The 19,393-nt window shown below is 37.9% G+C and overlaps 1 protein-coding gene across 1 annotated transcript in view; it reads right to left on the reverse strand.

Moving 5' to 3' along the window:
* LOC139743889 (receptor-type tyrosine-protein phosphatase T-like) overlaps window positions 1-19,393 on the reverse strand; it is an 82,584-nt gene that overhangs the window by 15,712 nt on the left and 47,479 nt on the right. Inside the window, exons 13-21 of the mRNA XM_071654357.1 lie at window positions 18,204-18,450; window positions 10,521-10,738; window positions 9,359-9,428; window positions 8,110-8,342; window positions 6,980-7,067; window positions 6,020-6,101; window positions 4,711-4,772; window positions 1,849-2,018; window positions 307-391 (exon numbers count right to left, since the gene is read on the reverse strand). Of these exons, the coding sequence (XP_071510458.1) occupies window positions 307-391; window positions 1,849-2,018; window positions 4,711-4,772; window positions 6,020-6,101; window positions 6,980-7,067; window positions 8,110-8,342; window positions 9,359-9,428; window positions 10,521-10,738; window positions 18,204-18,450 (1,255 nt within the window). The remainder of the gene's footprint in view (window positions 1-306; window positions 392-1,848; window positions 2,019-4,710; window positions 4,773-6,019; window positions 6,102-6,979; window positions 7,068-8,109; window positions 8,343-9,358; window positions 9,429-10,520; window positions 10,739-18,203; window positions 18,451-19,393) is intronic.

Below are 19,393 nucleotides of genomic sequence, written 5' to 3' on the forward strand. Positions count from 1 at the left end.
TAACTTATAAAGCACGTTACGATGCAGGTTTTCTCGTTCGTATGAAAATAGACGTTCTGATGCATAGAAATAAACGTCCAACTTTAAGTTGTCAGAGGAGTCATTAGGCTAACTTATATCAACGTTGATACTGCATTTTTTACATGATTAACATGATTATAATTAACATTATGTTATTGTTTATTAAGAGGCCATTACGTGATTATAACCTTTATAATTTACACGTACATCAGCAGCAAGCAACTTCTTCGGCTAATGTGCTAATTAACTTTACTCTATATCACACGCAAAATGAAATTTACTTACATGTGACTATGTTCTTGTAGCGATTCTTCTTTTTGTTCTGTGGAAGGAAAGCTACGCATTCTTCGGGGATTTCGTTGTAGAGATCCTAACATGCATGAACCAAAACAAAAACAACAACAAGTTTACACTTCGGCAATTATTGATATAAACACTTTTACCCTCAGTTGAGTGTATTTTACCAGTATAATCAATTTGAAGCAGTATTTTTTCTGCTGTTCTATTGTAATGAAAATTACATCTGCTGCTTTCTCAGTTGAATTTACCTGTGCGGTTACGCGAGTTGTTGATGCTTAAAAAAACAACAATCATAATTGATTTTTACCTAGATGTGTTACTATTTTTTTATGGTTTCTGTACAAGATAGTGTGACTTGTGAGGTGGTGACATCTTCACATCATTACTATTGTGTTGCTTGTGATCTACGTTTCCGCCGTTACTGCAGAGCTTGACAGTGTCATGGGCTGCAGCACTAATTTTTTAAAAGGGCACCGGTTTATATGCTTGCCACAAAGTAAGGAATGTAACAACGGGGGAGCAATCAACGAGACCAATAAAACAACCGCAATATCATCTACTGTACATAAGTGTATAATCGTTACTCCTTTTTTTTTCTCACGATTATATTATATGTAATCAAAGTAAGTGTCGTCTGGCACATTATTCTCTACAAGCATTGTACTAGATTTTTTGTTTGGTGGTCATCTTCTTTATCAAGAGTAGCCTCTTCAATCTTGACACTGTTTTACCAGAGGGCCTGTCATTATCGTTACCCTAGCGTTGCCAGGTACCCATTTATACACCCCCTGATCGAGAGGAACATCTTGGGTAAAAACATCTTGCCCAAGGCCGTAAGCACTGGACTGGATTCAACTCAGGTCCTCCGATTGGGAGTCCTGAGTCGTATCCACTGTATGCCACATGGTCATTTTCTCATACACGATCTTGTTCAAATAGTCCAGTTTACAGTATGTCAGTTTTCTTCATACTATAACGGAAAAAATAAGTCATTTAAAGAACGGATGAAAGGGATGGACATAGTTTGACGGAGATCGAGATTTATATTTTATCTTTTTGCGAAAGAATGAGAAAGCATTTATATGATATATATTGGAGCATACAATTTTATGAAGAATAGAATGTTAATTTGATGAAAATCGGTTTTGCGATGGCCCAGAAATTTAAAAAAAAGAGCAAAACAATGAGGTCCTAATACAAGGTGGGATACACCTCTTATTAGGACCCTCTACTTTTTGAATATACATCTCAGCCATGTTAAAACCGATTTTAATCAACTAAACTTTGAATCCTTTTAGAATTAATTGTCCGGTCTTTAACCTGTCTTAAGTGGTTACTGATTATCTCGCAAAAAGCTAAAACATAGAATCCCTATCTCAATCAGAACTATTGTATACCATCCTTTTAAACACATGAGGAATAACATGGAAAACATCGCCGATGACAGTGAGACAAAGCGCCAAATGAACAAAATATGACAATGAAGGCTGTTTGAATGAGCATGCAAGGCTTCTTTTGTCCTCATACCTTGAACTCTTTCTCGAGGCCTTCTGCTGAAAGTCGCTTCTTCTTCACGTATTTCGCCAAGTTACTCAAAAGAATGGGCCGATAAATGGCGGGGGTCACCTTCACTGGTGGCTTGGCAGGTTCTTCGGGTGGGGATTCCACGACACTTTCGTAAGTGCCCATACTGTACGCTAGAGAGCGAAGAGTTGTGTGTATTTAATTTTGTTAAAGTTTGGCAATACATGTATATATATATATATATATATATATATATGACCTTGCATCACAAAACAACAAAAAGTCACCAGATATGGATTTTTAGTCGAGGGCAGATCCTTAAAGAGCAGACTCTAAGCTTTAAAATGATTTAAAATGATGTATAACTCAATTCAACCTACATGCATAATCTAAATACTAGAAAGAAAGCACACACTCTGGAAAAGTTTGAAATGACAAAAGAGGCTCGGAAGAACAGGGTCTATTCAAGTGCTTAATCTTTACCAAGCTGCGCTAGCTGTGCATTGAAAGGAACAAAACACACGTTATAAACCACCGGAGCAACAACAGTGAAGGGATTATCAAATTAAGCTGAAATTTGAAATGTTCTATTAACACAATCTGTCCACGGTTAATGCCAAATTTCAAAGCAGTAGAGTTATCCTTTCAAAACTTTTTAGACTTGAAAGTGAAGAGTGTGTGGAGGATTTCAAGAAATGAAAAGGGGATTCTAAGACACACCTGATCATTCTATTCTCCCCCAAAAATGGGTTGTAGAAAAACTGCTGAAACACACACTTTCACATTCATGTTATGATCCCAAAGTAAAGATTAGTGTAGAGGGATAGCTCTTTCAGAAAATATGAAAAACTCAAGATTAGTGTAGAGGGATAGCTCTTTCAGAAAATATGAAAAACTCAAGATTGACTTGGTTGACCCATTTCACCTTTTTTGACTCCTCACGTAAAATCAACGGGTGCGACTTTATGTTCGTTTTGTGATGCACGGTCACACACACACATATATATATATACGTATATAATTATTCATACTAATATACATATTGGAAGGTAGACATAATTTAGAAGACGCTTTATTAAATTTTATCGTTGATATCCAAATACATAATGCTGACTTAAATAACATGAAATCGGCAGCATACATGACTGATGTAATCATATAGGGCCTATATTTCATGTTGAAAATCATAGAAAACTATACCTTGGAAGTATGATACAGGATTATACGCAGCTGCTGTCGAGAACAATGTTGAATTGGCTTCCGTGTGGAAGTACAATGTATATCATTGATTTGTGCAGAGCTAATATTGGAAAATAATTATGTAATCGCATGGATAATTGAGAAGACGCTTTATTAAATTTTATCGTTGATATCCAAATACATAATGCTGACTTAAATAACATGAAATCGGCAGCATACATGACTGATGTAATCATATAGGGCCTATATTTCATGTTGAAAATCATAGAAAACTATACCTTGGAAGTATGATACAGGATTATACGCAGCTGCTGTCGAGAACAATGTTGAATTGGCTTCCGTGTGGAAGTACAATGTATATCATTGATTTGTGCAGAGCTAATATTGGAAAATAATTATGTAATCGCATGGATAATTGAGAAGACGCTTTATTAAATTTTATCGTTGATATCCAAATACATAATGCTGACTTAAATAACATGAAATCGGCAGCATACATGACTGATGTAATCATATAGGGCCTATATTTCATGTTGAAAATCATAGAAAACTATACCTTGGAAGTATGATACAGGATTATACGCAGCTGCTGTCGAGAACAATGTTGAATTGGCTTCCGTGTGGAAGTACAATGTATATCATTGATTTGTGCAGAGCTAATATTGGAAAATAATTATGTAATCGCATGGATAATTTAGAAGACGCTTTATTACATTTTATCGTTGATATCCAAATACATAATGCTGACTTAAATAACATGAAATCGGCAGCATACATGACTGATGTAATCATATAGGGCCTATATTTCATGTTGAAAATCACAGAAAACTTTACCTTGGAAGTATGATACAGGATTATACGCAGCTGCTGTCGAGAACAATGTTGAATGGGCTTCCGTGTGGAAGTACAATGTATATCATTGAATTGTGCAGAGTTAATATTGGAAAATAATTATGTAATCGCATGCTTTCATAAACTATATGATATTGTACTGTTTATGACCTTTTAATCTATTCAAAACCTTAACCCGTTGAGGACGGGCTGATTTTGCTACAACACGCATTTCCCATAGACCAATGCCGGAGTATAAACGAAATGCATCCATCATCATCATCCAGTTTTATCTACAATGTATTCATATGACGGTAACTTAATGATTTTAATCTCTGACAATCGATTGAAGGGATGTTTTGGTGGAGATGAGGATTAGGGTTTTAACTTTTTGCGCTTTACCAACAAAGCACTGATGAAACATAGTACAGAACACACCATTCTACGAGGAATTCAGAGTTTAATTTTGATGAAAATCGATTTTGGATGGCTGAGACATACAAAAACAACTAAAACAAAGTAATCTTGATAAAAGATGGGTCCCACCATTTATTAAGATTGCTCTGCTTTTAGTATCTTAGTCATTTCAAAACCAATTTTCATCAGATAGATATCGAATTCCTCTTGGAATTACACGCTCTTTCATATTTCATAAGAGGTTTCTCATTATCTCATCCAAAATGTTAGAAACGTGAATTTAGGTCTCAACCAAAACTATACAATCCCTTTCATTAAAGAGATGACTACATTTTGTTGCAGGAATATCAGTCCCTACGTAACATGTTAACTTTCAAGTTGTTGTTAAGGAGTATATCAATCTTCCTAATCACTTACAATTGTCATTTACAGGTATAGGGTTTGTCATGCCAGCTTTCGGTAGCGGTATGGGAGGGGACCTGTGAATAGCAGAAACACGAAAACGATCAAAGTGAATGAATCAGTTTATTAAAGAAACTTCTAGCATTAAACATATGCCAATAATTAATACTTCAAATTGAATGTAAACAACTTCCCAGTTTATTTTGAATTCATACAGAGAATATGACTGCGCTTTCAAAACAAAAACAGAAAGAAAAAGAAAAACCCAAAACCAACCAACGAAACAAACGAACAAAAACCCCAAACAAAAGCGTTGTTAATTAAAACTAGCGATATAATTGCGCAGGGAATAACTCTTATTCATCGTCATTTCTATACTTCTATACTTTGAATTTTGAGGCGCACAATTAGGAAGGTCGATGTTACTGTCAAGTAACTGTAGCAAAAGTTATTTGGAATATACAAGCGTGCTCTTCGGCCACAGACAGGGAATCAGGGAACTTATTTCCATGGGATGTCACAGTAGTCCGAGTTGATATAAAGGTGAGAAAACTGAGAAGAAATAGTTCTTTTTTTCTGTCGAACGCAAGATTACAATCGTCTCACTTTGTTACAAAATTAATGTTACCAATTGAAACAAAACAATTACCACGAGGACATATTCATTCTAGGAGACTCTTGTGTTGACAATATTGTGAACTGTTAATGCATTACGTTAACAAAGAAACAAGCATCAATATCGCGACAACAGCTGCTGTCAACGAAGGAATTATAAATTTTTACGAAAATCTAAAGTCTTGTGTCCTAATTTTCTCCTGCCTCCTGTTTCCCATCCATTTTATAACGCATGTATGAATATATAGGATAAAATGATACTAGTATGGTTTGATATCACCTAAATTACCTTATGCTTTATTATATCTGAACTGTAAAGCCTTTTTTGAACTCGGTTTCTCTGGTGTTGCAATGTTAGGTATTTGGGAAATTACAATGGAATACCTAAATATCAGTGGAAAGCTTAGGCTGCTGCAGAGAATAGAATTAGACCAAGGAAAAGCCTCGATGACCAGTTTGTTATAGCTAGGCTATCGGTGATGCTGCTTGATATTCGTATTGAATAGTAGTCGTACTTACTATTAATACCTATGGAATCCGAGAGAGAGAGAGAGACAGAGAGACAGAGAGACAGAGAGAGAGAGAGAGAGAGAGAGACAGAGAGAGAGAGAGGGAGAGAGCATGTCAAGGGTTTATGACGTTAGTTCGATGGCTTCATGTTCCGACAAAGTGTACACTTTCTTACGTTTTCGTTTAATTATACACTCACCGTCGTTTTCGATAGAACAGAATGCCAGAGACCAGAACTATCAAGAGTACTGGGATACCAACTCCAAGCCCAGCGGCCAAACCTTTCAGAATAACATGGACATGAAGGCAATCATATAGTTTTAAACTATTGCGCGTGGTTATATGGACATGAATGTATTGTATAATTATCAATAGTGTAATCAAAGGTAGCATCATATGCTCGATGTGCATTTCAGAGGTCAATAGCTCATATTCTTTTTAAAATGAATTTGTATCCATTTTTCATCTTCCCAATTCATGTGTCAAACTAGAGTGCGATGACTATTGACCAGCACAGGCGAAACATGTTGTCTTCAAAATTTGGTTAGCAGTTGCTGTATGTCTCTGTATGCGTTTTCTTTCTTTCTCTCATTTCCGGCTAGGTCGCCGTCCTCTAGGGGCATACATGCTGAATGCAACGACAAAGGTAACGTTAACGGGTAGACGTTTGTAAACGTTGATGGAATTGTGATCAGGGTATAATGACTCAAGGAACGGAGGTCTTGGATGGTTCCCTTGTTTTACAAGTAAACCAAGGTTGATTTCGTTTGTTTCATTTTAATAAGCTTAAGTACAGACAACTGAATGTAACATATTCATCAACACATCGTACGCTCAATACTCCTAAGAATTCATTAGAGTAGACTTCTCCTGGTAGCCAGAGCTCTTATACTTTGAGTTATAGTTGCCCTGCGAGAAAAATACGAGTTGCTGATGTAGAGTCTTGCACAAGGGCGCAAGCGTGATAGCAAATACCGGCACACTCTAGCGTTTGAAGTCTTCGATGGGGGCACATTCTGTTTACACGATGCATCCTCCCTGTAGCTGTAAGCAAGCAGGACGAGCTGTTGTGTAGTTAATTATCTTCCCCATGGATGGCTGCTCTTGATTTGATGCTTCCCATTAGCTAACTGAAAGAGAACCTAGTGAATATGCCCACCTTTATTTGTAGACTTGGATTTTGCCATTGTGGTTTCTGTTGTGGAGTCTGACCAGGGTCCCCTTCCACCTTCATTGACAGCTGCAACCTAGGAGAGGATAAAACACACCACTCTTCATCGTCAATAATTACTATAGGGAGCTTTAGATTTGCGGCGCGGACGTCTGAGACGACGATTAAAGCGTTGGACGTTCTTCCCTCTCCCTGCTTCGTGCTGAAAAGTAGCTTTATATTGCACCAGTGACGCCCCCATACTAAGTAACTGCGATACGTCGTGAATTTAGAGGACATAAAAGTAGCCCATAACGCGTGGTGAAAACTCAGACGACGCGAGCTAATTATACTCATACAATGTAGATCGAATTTGGTAAGCGATTTGGCCCATGCGCAGAACATTATTTTTCCTCTAAACATCCTCGTCGCGAAAATCTAAAGCTCCATTTTGTGACAGACCATGCACATTCGACCCTGTTGAGTCATTCACATATAGTTTAAAACAATGTCCAGTGGAAGTGGCCAAACCAATCTCAATTCTCATCGTGTGTACATGCTGTATAATGGCAAGGTGTGACCTGCAGGTATTGTCGAATTTAGGTCAATGTAAGGAGAAAAACAGTTCTACAACCTTCATACCGTCTTTTCTAAGATTTAAAAGCAAACATTTCCACTTTTCATTCCCTGCCACAACGGTGGTGATGGATAGCACAAGAAGAGAGGACGGCAACCGTTGCCTGAAGTACAGTCAAATTTGGACGTAGCGACCTCCAAAGGGACACCAGAAAAGAAAAAGGTGACAATTTTAGACAATTGACCGCTTTTGACATGGTTTTTAACATTGTTTTTATCGGAGGATATTAAGTAATCGTAGACAAGAGGCCGCAGTATAGACAGATTAACACTAAGGCAACTTTGACTGTTTATCCTCACGATAAATATTCTGTATATCAAAGCATGACACTTCCACTCACCATGCCTATTATAAAGATCAGTCGTTTCACCGCAGAATGATAATCATGATGATTTGAAATAGATCAACGATATCTGAATTTTCACATATCAATGTAGGGCCAGGACAGATTTGTTACCAAAGATTCAGATATCAAAAGCAAAGAATGATATAGAATTGGTACCTTTATTGTGTATTCTGTACTTTCCACCACATCAGTGATATTGTACGTCATCTCATATTGGATCCCATCAGATATTTGGATTATTATCGGATCCTCATCTGCTGGCGACAGTTCCAACTCGTAGGCACTGATCTCATAAATGCCGAGGTCAGGTTCACTTGGAGCTGTCCACGTAACAACAATGTAAGTCTGCGAGATGTTGAAAGCTTCCGGCTGAGAGGGTGCTCCAGGTACTGATGTGATGAAGAAGTGACGCCATTATCATTTTATTAGAAGCCTCTATTGGTTTCCGATTTAACATGTAAAAATGTTATCTTGTTTTGTGCACCCCAAAAACTCACAATGATTACACAGGGCTAACATCACACAGAACACGTATTGCAGAATCGTTTCCATTGCATTTTCATGGTAACATAGATACAATGAAATAAGATATGGAATCAGAAGGTTTGACAAACATGCGACATTTTGAAAAAAAAAATCAATATGCATGTAAAGGTGATACTATGCTTGCAGAGTACACTTACGAACTGGATGAATTGAGGTGGTGCAAAATCATGTACATGCGGATGTACGTAAACGAGACGCCCTTTAAAAAAAACCAAATCTTTTGCATAGCTGACTAACTTTTGTTTGTTTGTTTTTATTTCTGCATTCAATCAAATACAATTTGAATACAAACTTCAAAAAGTACAAAGATAAAGAATAACAAGTGCAGTGAAATAAATCGATAACAGTACATAAATAGATACACATAGGTGATTGCTTTGAGCAATGTATATACACAGAAACATAAAATAAGATATACAGTATTTTTCAGTAAACAACAGAGATCATTGAATGCAGGAGACCACCATCGTAAACGATTAAGCTTGAAATGAAATGGAGGCCTCTAACTTGAAATGGATGAAGGCCTCTAACTAGGAGGCCTCCTAACTTTTGAATGTATGTAAACGAGGTACTCTCTTAAAAACTATCTTTTGCATAGCTTACTAATTTGTGAAAGAGACGGACTGATAAAAGTAGCTTGGTTAACAATAAACGGCCCCCCAAAAAAGACAAAAACAAAAACAAAAAACAAAAAAACAACAACAACAAAGAGCGTGTTAGAAAATTTAGTATTTTTTGCGCCATTTCAGAACATACATTTTGATTGTGTTATAATATCACTAATAAACAGAACGTGTACGTTATATCCTAGTGGAATACTGGTGAACAAGAAGATGGAGTGTAGCTTGCTATCACGTACTTGGAATGGGCAAAGTCGTCACTTCTCCATCACCTGGTTCGCTTTCCCCTCCGTTGCTTACTGCTGTCACCTTTAACACAGCAAATAAAATATGGTATAAATTATGATCTCCTCACTGTTACGCATCTGTTTTATGTTCCTGTAATTCTTCGAAATCAATATGACAGTCAAATGGAAACACTATTCATTATCGAAAATCTATTTGAGCATAAATGATTATTTATGTTGTAGGTATACATATAAATGTATAATCATGTTGTATTTATCCGCACGGACTTGCGGAAGAACAGTCTCCAGACTGAAGTATGTTGCCATTCTCATATAGATGATAAAGAATGAAATTTTACGAAAATTGATTTACTTCACTGGACATGATATTCTCTTATTCTTTTTTTTTGGGTTGATATTGTCATAATTAAACACATTGAATTCATCAGAATTGAAAAGAAGTTTCTGCTTGTAAATCTCTCAGTGCATGCACGTGAAGGGAAAAACCTACTGACCTACTATATTTTGTGGAGAAAGGCCCAAGAGGCATACACATGTATTGCTTGTGGAAAGTTGATTCACCTATATTCGTGGCCGGTTCCATTTTATTGTATGTGGATATTGCTACAACGAAGTGGTTACAGGCTGGATAACTACTTCGATAATTTCTTGCTAGATTACCACCTGTACATTGGACTGGACACTGTTGTTACAGCGTCTGGATTCAACATGTATCGCTTTTGATTATCGTGTATGCTGTACATTAATCTGCGAGTCCGTGCACTGATTTACGTCTGAGTGGATCATTAAAAGTCTGTGTGCATGGAGAATTCTGTGCATAAATCGAGATTTCCAGGGGATACAGGGAATTTGCGATTACTACATTATCACAATTGTAACATAATGATATGTAAGTGATCATCCATTCATTGGGTTCTTAATTGTACTTATAGATCAGTTTTTGTACCAAAAACATTTTCAGTGAAGCGCATGAACATTAAATCTGTTTTCATTCGTGCAATCAGTAAATTGGTCGTAACAACATAACCCCCCCCCCCCCCAATACACAATACGTACAATGCGGTGCACCATCCAAATAAAGCAACGACAGCATGATCATGTTTTGGAAAGCGAAATGATATAAGTTAAAATAGTAGTGAAGTTTGTACGTTACCGTGAAGGAATAGCTGGTGTCAGGATTGAGGTCGACTAACTGGTATGACATGCCTTCTTGGAGGTTATCTGTGATCTCCACTGGTTCTCCGGGGTTTACTTGTATCGTATATTTCATTAGAATCCCATTGATGAGCTCAGGTTCTTGCCACGTTATGGTTGCGGATGTTTGATTTACAGAGTCAGACAAAATCCCCACATCTCGTGGTATAGTAGGAGCTGTGTGTAGAGGATGAAAAAAAAAAACAGACGAAGCAATATATATTCATTGAAGGATTTTCTTTATGAACGAATGCATTTTTTTTATAGCACAGGCTATTGTTGCAGTGTGAGGAACAAGGCCCCTGCAATGTGTAACATGGGTTGTTCATAATACATAGGCCTATACAATAGGAAGTAACAGCATTAAAAAAGGAAATTGTGATGATAGTTAAAAGGAAGCGACTTTGACGGGCTGAAGGTAATTCTATTCGGCATTATTGCTTTTCTTGTGAATTCCTCTTTTCCATGTAAAGTTATACATTAAGATTGTATTGGTTACTTGTTTATTTTTCCAAATCAGAGTTGATATCATTATGATAATTGTATTCATGTTTTGTTTTGTTTTTTTTTGGAAAATTACCTGATTGTAAGTTCCTTCTGATGTTATGTACTCATGTAAGCGTTATGTATATTACTTTGTATTACTTTATATGGAAATGAAATCATTTGAATTGAATTGAATAGGGCGCTACTACAAAGGCGCATGTAGTCGAAATATTCCATCAAACTATAAATTGGTATTTTCGACGTCATGATTGTGCGTGCATTCTGAGATTATACCAGACACAAGATGCATATAAATTGTGGACAATGTATACGTACCACTTGGCAGGGTTCTGGCTTGAACACTGTCACACGGACCCCCTCCAGCAGATGTGTATGCACAGACAGTAAAGTTATAGGACGTGTAATGTGGTAAAGATTGGTACGTTAAAGTCGTAGCAGTTGTGATGTTTTCCTCCGGGGGAGTAGATATATCATCATCATCCTGTAGCTTCATGAAGGTACAGATGTAGAAAACATCTCCACTCCTGCTTTTACACGGCGGTGTGACCCACTCGTAGGTCAACGTTTGTTTTGTGTCATTGTTTACAGTGAGGTTACCAGGTTTCTCTGTGGGGACTTACAGCGTGATAAAACAATAGAAGAAACATGTCATTCTTTTATACAGTTGTTCAATTTGCAGGGACCTTTTTTTTGGGGGGGGGGGGTAATAAATTTACCTCAAATACGAAATTTCTCATTTTCTTTAACTATTTCATATTATTCATCTGTAAATTCTGAAACCCTCAGAACAAAACCAGAGTGTATGGCATTTTGTACTTTATCACCTCGAAAAGTAGACATAAGAGAGGTTTGTCGTTGATTAGCAGATATCTCAGTTGTTTGTTTAGTCCTCTTATTTTGATTTTCCATCAACCGCTGACACTAGCACCCACGTGTCATTTGTTTCAGTTGCAAGTCATCTTTACTGACAAATATGATGACTGCTTTTGATTTTTTTTAAAAATTCATTTCACAGTTATAACACCCCGTTATACCCCATTTCTTACGCTCCATGAGGTACATTAAAAGCTCATTTCATTTCATTTCATTTCATTTTTTATTTCATTCTTCTCCTTTTTCCAACAGAACATAACACAGTAAAAATTAGGAATCATACTACAATCGTATACATACAACTTGCAAATGATATCAAATGATACAATAATAAAGTCACATATACATGCATGTATACGCAAAATAATACAAGGTTATATGTTTCAGTTGGAAAAAAAAAGAACTGAGAGGTCCACTAAAAAGCAAGCTTGTAGATTGTGAACCACTTAAGAAAAATCTAATGAAATACTTATTTGCAAATGCTTAGTACAAGTATAATTTAAGACAAGACGGAACAAAATAGGAGACACACAGCAACATGAAACGACTCGACAGAATAGATGGAAAAATGGAAGGAAGGAAGAAAGAGAATGCCTGCACGCTGATCAAGGAAACGAAAGAGGGAATTGAAAAGGGAATTAAAGAGATGCTTCAAACAGCTGGTGGCTGCATACAGCCATGCAGAGAGTAGGATGGCTATTTCATTATAATGAATTCAGAGATTGATTGATTGATGGTTGGATGACGATCCCTGTGGTTGTTGGGACTTGGTTGATAAAAACGAAATATCAGAGAGGGTTTAACAGAAAAGATTTTTACTTCTGCTTTAATAAAAGAATACAAAGAGGGAGAATTTTTTATTTCGCAACTTAATGAATTCCAGAATCTAGGGCCTGTGTATATAAATGTATTCCGAGCCAATAATGTTCTCAGAAGGGGTAAATGAAACTCAGTAGATTGTCTGGTGGGATAATTATGGAAAAACTGATTTCTTGTAAACATTGAATTGAATATACAGGGAAGTGTATTCGCGTTGAAATTAAACATAAACTGTCCAAGTTGAAAAAAAAATACAAATCTTTAATTTTTAAAATCTTATACTTAGTGAATAATGGATCTGTGTGGGAACGTGGCGGGACGCCACAAATAACACGAAGTGTCCTTTTTTATTACAACAGTAGTCTATCTAATAAAGTTTAATTCTCTCGCATGCTTGAATTATTGTAAGCATAAGATATACTCGATATACTTCAAATGTTACATATATGACAAGATGTAAAAAAAAAAAAAAAAAAAAAAATCGTTTTTTTTAAAATAATTCCACGAGAACAAAACTGGACAAAAGAGAACACAACAATCTCATAAAAACGGATGAAAGCGAGAGAGGTAATATCTTGCGTGTGATTTTTAGTCAGCCTAATTGAAAAAAAAACCAAACAAACACAAATGACCATTTTCTTTTCATCATTCGTTTATTACCTGAATCACTGGAATTAAATACTGTCCATGATGCCTTGATAGCCTGGTATTTATGATTCTCATAATCCTCATAATATGGAATGACCGTTAAGTTGTATGTTGAGTATGCATACATGTCATCATAGGTGTAGGACGTGACATTTGTTGTAGAAACTTCCAAATCATTTGATTCTGAGTCGTCGCACTGGTCGCGAAGCAGGAGGGTGCGTGTGACTTCGTAAATTACTGGGGAACAGTTTGTTGCTGGTTCTGTCCAGAACAAGTCGACTATATCATGCGACTCCGTGGAAGTTGAAAGGTCGTCCACTGGATCAGGCGCTGGTTAGGGGTAGACCATGTATTTCATTTAACCAAAAAATTCTGCATTTATTACTTTTCCTTTACTACAAAATCTAATACAGGTGGTGAATAAATGCAAATTATTATTAAGATAATATGCACTTCATCATCTGTCTCAAATAATGACAAACCGTTCATGTTACTTCTGTGGTCTTTAGGAAGTCCCTAAGTGTTTTAAATGAAAAAAAAAAACAACAAATATTTTAGGCCTAGATATGGCAGTATGAGTTGAATTCGGTGATGTTTACCACTCTGTAATAACTTTTCATACATGACTATTTTTTTGTTTTTTTCTATGATAATTTATTGGTAACATTTGAATTACATTGATATAAAAAAGCGCACCAAAATACACACGAAAATGGAGATTATGCTATTGTTCGAATATACACGTGTAGCTGACGTCCTTGGCAACGGCGAAATGTACACACATCTTCAATTATATACCATTGTCATTTGTCCATGTAAGTATACGTTTTTCTTTGCGGCAGAAAATGTGCTCAAGGTGAATGAACGTTGGTTGACAAACGTACAATCCGAAAAAAAAAAAGTTCTGCGGTCTACGCCCATTTCATGACTTACGTATCGCATCGGTTGTTCCACTCATTTGGCTCTCAGGTCCGAGCAAGTCTCTTGAGTTGACAATCACCACCGAGAAAATATAATCCGTACATGGACTCAAGCCCGTGACATGGTGCGTGATGGAATCGGCACCTTCGAACTCAATGACTGTATTCTCGGCTTGGTTTTCGCTAGGCCTGTACGTCAAGTTGTAGCTATAGTAAGCAGCAGATTCGCACCGCAGCCACGTTGACATCGGGACGTCGGGCACCTATAAAAGTGAGCACAGAAGACTTTCGTCAGAGAACACCTCATCATGTTTTCACTCCAGCCTATCATTCAATTACAACCTTTGACATATCACTTCCAGACGAAGATCTATATTTATCAGTCACATTTGTTGTACTTACAATCATTGCATTGACTTAATATCTTCTCAGGTGATAAAAGTCTTGTTTGAACACTTTATATCGAACATCATTTTGCTAAGAAATCTACAAGACTTTTGTCATTGTATTCACTTTATGACATTACTAATAAACAACCAAACAGTGTGGACAGAGTGCCTTGCTGACGTGCAAACGTGTCAGGCTTGGCATGGACCCGAACCCACTGACCATACCACGCTCATGTCATTCAGAGACGAGCGCCACGCCATTAGCCACGCCATCTCCATTACTATGGTATTACGAACCATGGCATTAACATGAACTCCAGTTTGTAATAATAGTAATATCCCAAGGAACAGTCACTCCTGCATGCGTGATAATTTACGTAGTAATTAACAACATGCGTATATTTTGCCAAATTTCAAGTCAAATTCAAATTCAACAGTACTAGTATACCCACACGGCAGTATAAAGGCCGTGTCACACCTTTCCGGGCAAGCTAACCGGGCTTGTTGCGAGGAGGGATTTTCCGCACGCAGGAAAATTTTCCGCGGGCGGACAAGAATGTTTGCGAGTTTCGCACCTGTTTCTTACCTACTAGACACGCACTACTTTCATACCTTCTACTTGCGTGTATTTCGTGTGACCTGCGTGAGAGCTTTAAAACCGATCCGTTTTCTGTTACGAGCGACTTACAGGTACTGAGATGTACCTGCTTTGGAGTTGCCTGCGAAGTGCTGCTGGTAAGGGTCTCATACTGGTGTTCTGCGTGTACCTCTGCGAGCGAAACCCCATGACTCACTCGGAACAAGTTTTGAGCATGCTCAAGGCCTTATCATACCACATCTGGGGAAGTTTTGCGGCTTGACTTGCGGGGAAACGAATTTGCTACCCGGAGCTCTCCGTAGTTGGTCCGCACCTGACAGTACCTATAGCGCGTATCTCGCCTGTAGTTGCCCGGAGGTGCGCACGCAAGTTCGATTTAACCGCAGCCAAGTTTTGAGCATGACTAATTTTTTTCCGGGTGAGTCGCGGGAATGCCCGGAAAGGTCCACGCAGAACGCCAGTAGGAGGCCCTTAGCGGCAGCACCTCGCAGGCAACTCCCACGCAGGTACTTCACAGTCTCGTATGCAGCCAAGATAATGACATTCTGTGGAATTACAGCCATTCCTTCAAAGGAATTCCTTCACTGAGTTCAAGTCAGCCCCCACGCGACTGGTGCAAAGGTCACACAGTATACTCGCAAGTAGAATTTAGGTAGAACGCGTCCAGCAAGTAAGACACATACACTGACTCGCTCAAATCCTGGGTCCGCCCTCAGGAATGCCCGGTATGCTGGAAAATCCCTACACTCAACAAGCCCGCGTAACTTGCCCGGAAAGGTGTGACAAGGCCTAAAATGATTTACGTGGGCACCTCCGGGCGACAATACGGATGAGATACGTGCTAGTTACTGTCATGTGCGGGTTCTCTGCGGGGACCTCCGGGTAGTAAAAATTGTGCTTCGCAAGTCGTACGCAAGGCTTGCCCGGAAAGGTGTGACACGGCCATGAACAGTAAGCATGTGTTCATTCGCATGTCTAGCCCAGTTCTACTGTGTCACATTCACAAGATTTGAAGTACATGAGTCACTATGTCTCACCTGCCATGATACAAAGATACTGTCTGTACCAGTGACATTCACATTCAGTTCCGACGGCGGGAAGAGTGGTGCTATTTACATAGTGGAAAAAAGTAATGAATTGACATATATTTGGTATTTAGGCAAAAAATGTTTTGTTGAAGGGAATTTACATCATTATTTTTTTATCCATTTAAAATCATCAAACATTCCGCAAGGACACGATAGAACCTGTTGAGATCGTGCCTTCCTTGCATTCCTTCCACAATCAATGCCCAACAACACGGGTGCTCCACAGCCGAATAATAATTTTGATGTAAACAAACTTTATTTGAGATATGTAACCTTTTGATTGCGTGTGCTGAATAACAGCCAAAGCCAGGTAAAAAATCAAATAATTATTATACTAATCTCATTTATTATTTTACTCTTTGAGAATATATTACAAGGCTGATACTCTCGGCATCCATATGAATGAACATATTTTGCTCACAACTCAGGGCCGGCGGAACGGGGTGGGGGGGGGGGGGGGGGAGGGGGACGGGCTCGGCCACCCCCTTTTTTTTTGCACCACACATCCTGGAAGTGGCACTAGAAAGAAATGCTTGTAGATAGAAGCCTTAAAATGTGCGCGCGGTAAGCTGAAGAAACCCGGAAGTGGCACCCTACAGAACTACAGAAGTTGCTCTGATGACCTCTCCCCCCCCCCCTCCCCCGCCTTTTTTTCTTTTTGCTTTTTAGCAGATGAAACCCTAAAGTGGAACCTGAAGTCCGAAGTGGCCCCCCACTTTTGAAAACGTGGCGCCGGTCATGCAACTTGACTGCTGACAGGGCAAACAACAATGAATTAAAATTCTGTGCATAGCATTACATCAAAATATGACAGTATACAAATTTGTACATATAATGTAGATATTGTTATGATCATCTTGATCAAGAGAGAGAAAAAAATATAAAACGAAAGAAAACAGAAAACAGAAAACCTTCAATGAGTTAACAATTTCATATGTTTCTCTAATCACTCAATGTCACTCCTTACTAATTTTGCAAAACTCAGAAATTTGCCCCTTTTTAATTTTATTCATTTTTCACTCCTTTAGTTGACAAATAAAAAGAAACAGAGAATCACTTTTTCAAAAAAAAAGAGATTATTGAGAGTAAACACAATGAACAACTTGGTATTTGTAAGGCGTAATCACAACTGACAATGCGAAACTTGGAGGGAAGGGACTTCTGACATGTTTTACAAAGATCCCCGTTTCTCTGTGGCCACTGAATCAAATCTAATGATATTTCCTGCAGGATGTGGGAAATATGTTATAGTTTTATACCCTGAAATTACATTTTGATTGATTTACTACCTTCAAGGTTATCATTGCAGAAAGTTCGGTTGTATTTTCTTTTCTTTTCTTTTCTTTTTTTTTGGGGGGGGGGGCAGGGGATATACGGTATAAGAGAAGATAAGATAGGGAAGGCCATCGTGACTCCGGGCTTTTTACACCTGAATGTTGCGCTGTGGCTTGGCACCATTTTTATACATTTCATTCCCTGTGTTATGTAATAGACACCCTTATTTATATTCCCAGTTATGCAGTGTTTCAAAAAGATAGAAAAGTGACATCATTTTTTTTCGGTATGACTTATCTGAAACGAACAATAGTCAACTCGGGATGACAAAATTAAGACTTAAGGAAAAATATTCATATAGGGTGTTTGTATCATATTTTGGTACACAGAGATTGATACATAAGTTTTTATCAAGGATTGTCCGACATTTTGCACTCGCAAATTAAGTGCTAACCCAATGTGACCTTAATGTGAACAATGTGTTAATATTGAGAAAAAACAACAACAGAAAAATCGTTTACTTACTACCGCATGGCGTCATAGCTGTGATTGGTGAACTGCTGATACCACCCGTTGGTGAACCTTCAACTTCTCGCCTGACGGACAAAACAAACTCATAATCACTAAATGCACGAAGATCAGTGATGTTAGCAGTGCTATCCTCAGAGACGACAACGGGTTCATCAGAGCTGCCTGTGTTACCCACGTCATCTCTCCAACTGTAAGTAATCAGGTACGAGTGCACCGGCCCTGTGCCATAATCGTAGCCGTCCTTCCAGGCGTTCCATGCAATCAAAACTGAGTCACTTGTGACATCCAATATCCACGGAGAATCCACCAGTCTTGGCAATGCTACATGTAAAATTAATTGCATCGAAAAGAGCAATATTAAAGCTTCACATGCATGTGTTACCAAGAGGGGAAAGTCAGTTCTTTTTGTGGAATATATTGCTCAGCCTTATTGTTACCTTCGACTTGCTGTCAAATGTAAGCCAAGACAATCGCTATATTTGATTACCGGTATATTTTGCTATGCCATCTTATTATCACTTTATATTTACTCATTTTTCTGTTCGCAGCATGTCTAGAAAATTAGATGAAGCTGTTTGACCGTCTCTTGAGTAAAAAAAAAAAATAGTCACCAAACATTATTTCTTCAATAAACCCAACAAAATGAATGACTTATTGAGAAAAAAAAATGACAAATCAAAATCAGATTTTCTTTTGCGACTTTAAGAGGAGTATTGTAGAGCAAAATCGTCCACCAAAGGCAAGATTCTCGTGATTTTCTGTGTTGTGCGGAATAATATCGTACAAAGAGATGAGATTATATCATTAACTCATCTGATTTGCATGTGACGTCGATATCAAAATTACTTTCCGGTGAAAACTCATGAAAATCTTTATTGACTGTTACTCTTTTGTTTGTCTGACTGTTGTGAGATACAATATCGAGTGTCCATTTCCTGAGCTATCGAAATGATTCTAGAATTTTTGTGAAGCTAACATGTAAAAATAACAGTCCCCATACACTGAAACATGGAAACTACCGATAGCTACCGCTATACAGGCCACATCCCCTCAAAACAACAACAACAACAACAACAACAACAACAACAACACACACACACACACACACACACACACACACACTTAACGTATCAAATTGTGAGCATTACATCATTCCCACATGAAAACAGTAGCTATAATTTTTT

Source organism: Diadema antillarum, unplaced genomic scaffold (genome assembly GCF_040938485.1).
Source record: "Diadema antillarum isolate AM-2024a unplaced genomic scaffold, OU_Dant_1.0 seq00001119_RagTag, whole genome shotgun sequence".
In the NCBI taxonomy this organism is placed as follows: domain Eukaryota; kingdom Metazoa; phylum Echinodermata; class Echinoidea; order Diadematoida; family Diadematidae; genus Diadema; species Diadema antillarum.